Genomic DNA, 5,810 nt, shown 5'->3' on the forward strand with positions numbered 1-5,810 from the left:
AGTAACTTGCTTACTACATCTACATGGTCCTTATTCAACCAAATTTTCCATTTCTTCAAATGCAAAGCAACCTGACCGGCCGTCATCACTTGCGTGAACGTTAACTGCGCACTGGTTATCAGTATTGTTCTCAATGTTGTCATTATTGTGTGGCTCGATTCATATATGATTAAGGCAGTGTGCAGGTCTTCAATTGGAACATCCTTTCCACAAAACATGATAACATTGCGTGAACATAATGCTATAGTTAAAGCTATGTAAGGAAACAGTGTACTGTTGTCATCGCTTGGTCACACTGCCGGTAATTATTCTTGGCACGAGACGATATTCAAACCCGTTAAATGTATCTGTGACTTGATGAATGAGTTATCTTTATTATATTTAAAATCATAATTGGTCTAGATTGTCTAGTCGTAGTAGAACAGACAATTTGTAAAATTCTAGTGCTTTTCCACAATAAGTCATGACAAGCTTATTTAGCTTTTTCTATTTTTTCTCTTTTTTTATCACAACTAGATTTCTTTTAGCAATCTGTAAAATAATATATAAGTTATGTTGATACTTTTATTAAATACAGAATACCTTATTATGAAATAGTAATGTAGTATATTCAAGATTCTATAAGTATCACAGTAGCCCCACATTTATGTAAAGAGTGAAACCACTACATAGTTTACAATCATAGGTTTTTTTTATGGAAATTCAAGTCTTATTAATAAATATGCCAACCCTAGGTGACTTGATGACTGTGGTCTCAGTTAATGTTTTTCCCATGGTTCCTTAACATTATTGTTTGTAGTCTATGTAATATGCTTGGCTGCTTGGTACCTACTATCGTAGTACTAATAGTAGATAAGTGGCTGCCAAGATATTATAGATGCAGGTCGCAGACACTTTGGTTGATGTTGAAGTCGTGGTTGTTGAATAAATAAAAGACAGATGTTGTTTATTGTGAATTTTATTATATTGTTCGATAATTTTCTAAGTCCAAAATAATGTTGTACAGAGTGGCGTGAAGGTGCTTGCACTAATGGGTGGTAATACACGTCTGAAAACAGGCCGATTCGGGCTCACTTTTATATGAAGTTCCCCGTACCCCTTGCCTATAGATACTGTATCTCGGCTCACGGATGTGATTTGTGTGACCATCGTTCCAGTCCACGCATTTTATGACTTCCTTATATTTGTACGTATTACTAAAATGCTAATCTATGATTCAATTGAATAATCATTCTACTCTTTTATATTTCTATATTGAATATCGTCGCGTACAGCGTTGTAATTAAAATACTAATTCTATTATTTTATATTTAATATTTTAATATTTTTATATATTGTCGTACACAGGACTTCCCGAGTAATTAAATTATTCAGTGAGCCAGTCTCCTTATGCTAAACAGTAGGAAATTCTATTTCCGTTTCTAATATCCGATTTATGCCGAATTACAGTATAGCTTAATTACAGTATAATATAATTATGTACCTGTGGAATCTGTTTTATTGTTAAGTAGTAACTTGCTTACTACATCTACATGGTCCTTATTCAACCGAATTTTCCATTTCTTCAAATGCAAAGCAACCTGACCGGCCGTCATCACTTGCGTGAACGTTAACTGCGCACTGGTTATCAGTATTGTTCTCAATGTTGTCATTATTGTGTGGCTCGATTCATATATGATTAAGAGGACGCCACACGGGCAAACGAAACCATGCAATGACCAAGAGAATGCGCTGTTAGGTGTTTTCGTGATCCGCAAGCACGCGACGTTCAAGCCGCGCCCACTACACACAGCCGTGTAACGACCGACGAATTGCTCGTTCGGGAGCGTTGTTTATTATCTTATGAACGTTCGTCCGTGATGTGTCGAATCGAAATAAAATGCATACACCTAAATTCATTGCCACCATAATATTTTAAATATTCGCTCTTATGCACTAACCATCTTTTAATTAAAGCCACTGTCTGCCCAATTGTATACCTATTTGTATATAACAATATTATGTTGCCAAGAAAATCTAGTTTCTACCGTACCTTTAATTGTAGTACTATTAGTACTAACATTTTAGGTATTCGAGTTGACAATATTTTACACGTACAATAACTTACGATTTACATTTTGTTTGTAAAAATATCAATATAGACATAACTATTATGTATTTAATTTTTATACTTACCCATATTTTCGAATGTATTACCATAAAACCATTGATTATAATACATATTATTATTTATATTATTCTATATTACACTGAGGACGCTAAACCAGCGAAAATAACGTACAAAAACATGCCAATTTTGTTCCAATAATACGGCCAACTGAATGGTTTTAGAGCAAAATACCTTAATTAAAAGTTTTAGAAGAGAGTTATATCGGATGACGTATAAGACTCGATTTTTGATATTTTAATTTTTTATACCAATTATTCGCAAGTAAAAAACTGAAAACGCAAAACGATTTTATCGATTTTGAGAATGAAATATCGAAAATCAAGTCTTATACGTCACTCGGTATAACTATTCTTACATTTTAATCAGCCATAAATAAACTACTTGAATTGGATTTACAACTTACTGAGTTGCAATCTAAGAAATTAAAAAATAAAAAAATTGCGTTTGTCATTAGACATTTGGTTATTATCAAACGCATTAAAAAGTTAATAATTTAGAATGCTTAATAAGTATATTATGAAAATAATATACTAATTATAATACAATACAATATTAGTCTATATAATATCAATTATAATATAATAATAATATCATTGTAACAAACAATATTCAATATCCCGCGCGTTATCGAATACATTTTACTGATCAGTACTTCATAGTACACCATCGAATGCAAGCCTTCAAGATAGAATAAACAATTTTTTTGTACGTTATAATACACAGTGTTTCGACAATCCTTTATTTTCCGTGTTTATTTGAATAGTTTCTTATAAACATATAACGCCATTCTACTACTTTAAGTTAAAAGATCAACGGACTTTGGTATTCGACAGCATTCGTCAAGCAAAATTCAAACATTGAAACAGGTAAGAAAATTGATTTTATTTACCAATTTTTTTTTAAAATTCAATTCTTAATTAATTTTGGTACTTCAATCAGAGTTGAGCAAAATATTATCTAGATAATTATTCGAATGAAAAATTAGTCGAATCATTTGTTATTCGAATAATATTGTTTTCAAATTATTCGAATAATTGTAAAATTATAATTATCAAAATAATTTTTTATTCGAATAAAATATTATCAAAATAATCATCTAAATAAAATTGTATTCGAACGATGATGCCAAACTCTGATTTCAATATTAATTGTTATACATGTCGATCCCACAATTGGGGCCTGATTTATAGAAATTGGTGACTCTTTATATACTTATACCTAGATTTCCTAGGTTTTTCTTTAGAGGTGTTTTTCATAAATAAATTTAATTTTTTACAAGTAAAACAAACAAAGCCAAATATACTGAAAAATATAAAAAGAAAAATGCAACAAATTTTCATATTATTAAATTAAATTTTATGTTTAAAAAAATGTAATCATGACCTTAGTGTTATTGATATTATTGTATTATCATTATTTGTTCATACTTATTACACATGATCTAAATTTACTTTATCTTATTATTGTAGACATACGATCATAGTACGTCAAATATAATTATTGGACACAGAAGAAAAAAAGTAAAAAAAAAAATGGACTTTCAGAAGGTCGTTTATCAAATACTGCTGTTGTTATTTACCATAGAAATTTCTACGACGTTTGGTAACCATGAAGAAGACTTGTTCGAATTAACATCAACCAGCGATAGCCCGGGTTTGCAGTACGAACTCATAGGTAATGGTAGAGCTTGCGGAAGTAGTTGGACAGTAAACACATATATGGATTTAAAATTTTTAAATAACAGTCTTAGAAATATTAGACAAATGTTAAACTCAATTGAACTAATTGCGTTCAAAGACATTTCTATAACTTTGTATCAGTTAAAAAAACACGCGAACAGATTGGAAAACGAGATAGGTTTAATTGTACAAATGGGTAGACATAACAAAAAAGTTAAGCGATCTATTAAGTTTGGGGGTACGGCATTAAAATGGATGTTTGGAGTAGCCGATGCTGACGATGTACGAAGATATGATAGTACGATCGATAAATTAGAAAACAATGAGAAAGATGTTATGCGTATTGTTCATGATCAGATATCTATACTAAAAAGCACAATAATTAATTTTAATGATTCCGTTACATCATTTAATGAAAATAAGAAAATATTTGATGCAAATATGAAAGAAGGCGAGAAAAAAGTGAACGAATTGATTATTGAGATAGCTAAGGAAGACAGAAAAATCATTATTCTGAGTTCGATAACTCTTTTAGAAAACACTATATTTGAATTGGACATGTTTATTAGTAGGTTGCAAAGAGTAATTTCTAACGTACAGAATAATGTAGTAGATGCGTTTATAATAACACCTGACCAATTGCTTTCGGAAATAAAAAATATTCAGAGTATACTCCCGGATGATTTGAAAATCCCTGTTAAATTTGACGAGGATAATATTCAAGAAATATTCAAAATATTAAGTATTGAAATGCACACAATAAATGACAGATTTATTTTTTCTTTAAAATTTCCTCTGTGCCTTATAGAAAATTTCAACGTTTATTACATATTACCTATTTACATTCCAATTAATGAACATGGTCAATTTCTGCATATGACTAAAAATTCTATGTATTTGTTAATGGACAAAATAATGACCAAATATTTTATATGGCCAGATTTAAATAACTGTAAAGTAGTGGATAAAATATTTGTTTGTGGATTTAATGAAATTATACATAATTGTGACACGGACCCCACATGTGTAACAGAATTACTAAAAAATTCTTTAACTAAACCACCTCAATGTGATACTTATATCTCTGAATTCAAAACAGAAATGTGGTATCCCTCATTTTTCAAAAATCATTGGTTTTTCGTATGTGAAAAACCCACTACAATTACTATAATTTGTAATAAACAGTCTTTCACTCAAAAAATTAAAGTTAAAAGTTCTGGAAAGTTATACTTGAAGTCTGGGTGTATTGCTTACACCTCGAAAGGTGTACTAAAAACTGAACAAGTATTAAATCAAACATATTTCTCAATTCCTGATTCCAGTAGACTTATCTCTTACAAATGATTCATGCTGTAATGTATTCAATTTTTCTAATCAGGCCTATCCCAAACCTATCCACTTCGATGAAATAAAAAATATTAAATTTAATAAAGATGCGTTCAATACAATAAATAAACAATTAGACCAACAAGATATGTTAATAAATTCGCTTATTGTAGATAAAACGTATGAATTTATATACACAAACAAATATTTAGTTGTCATAATAATAGTTTTTTTAATATATTTTATAGCAAAATTTTATTTAAATAGGAAAGCAAAAAAATTAGCTATAGAAAACATTAATTTAAGTTACAATCCTCCAAGTTCTAAAAATTAATTTAGTAAAGGTTCTTAGTACGTATACCTGATATTATATATTATTATATAATTGTCAAATACCATTCACAACATTTATATTATTTTTCCGGAAGTTAATAATTAGTATGTAGGTATATGTTTATCTTACTTTTTTCTACACTTATATATTGTATAAATGTTCTTGTATAAATATATTTTATTTTATAACATACTTTAATGAAATTGTTCAAATAATCGAATGTATAATCGGATTGAAATGCATCACCTTTATAAATTCAATTTTATTTGTTACTTTTAAAGTAATTACTAATTTGTGTAGT

At 29.2% G+C, this 5,810-nt stretch overlaps 1 protein-coding gene across 1 annotated transcript; it reads left to right on the plus strand.

The window, feature by feature from the left end:
- Positions 1-2,632: 2,632 nt before the first annotated feature.
- LOC132952264 (uncharacterized) lies at positions 2,633-5,334 on the plus strand. The gene has a single exon (XM_061024506.1). The coding sequence runs from the start codon at positions 3,703-3,705 to the stop codon at positions 5,191-5,193; it is 1,491 nt and encodes a 496-aa protein (XP_060880489.1). The 5' UTR covers positions 2,633-3,702; the 3' UTR covers positions 5,194-5,334.
- The last annotated feature ends 476 nt before the right edge of the window (positions 5,335-5,810 follow it).

Source organism: Metopolophium dirhodum, chromosome 9 (assembly GCF_019925205.1).
Source record: "Metopolophium dirhodum isolate CAU chromosome 9, ASM1992520v1, whole genome shotgun sequence".
Lineage (NCBI taxonomy): Eukaryota > Metazoa > Arthropoda > Insecta > Hemiptera > Aphididae > Metopolophium > Metopolophium dirhodum.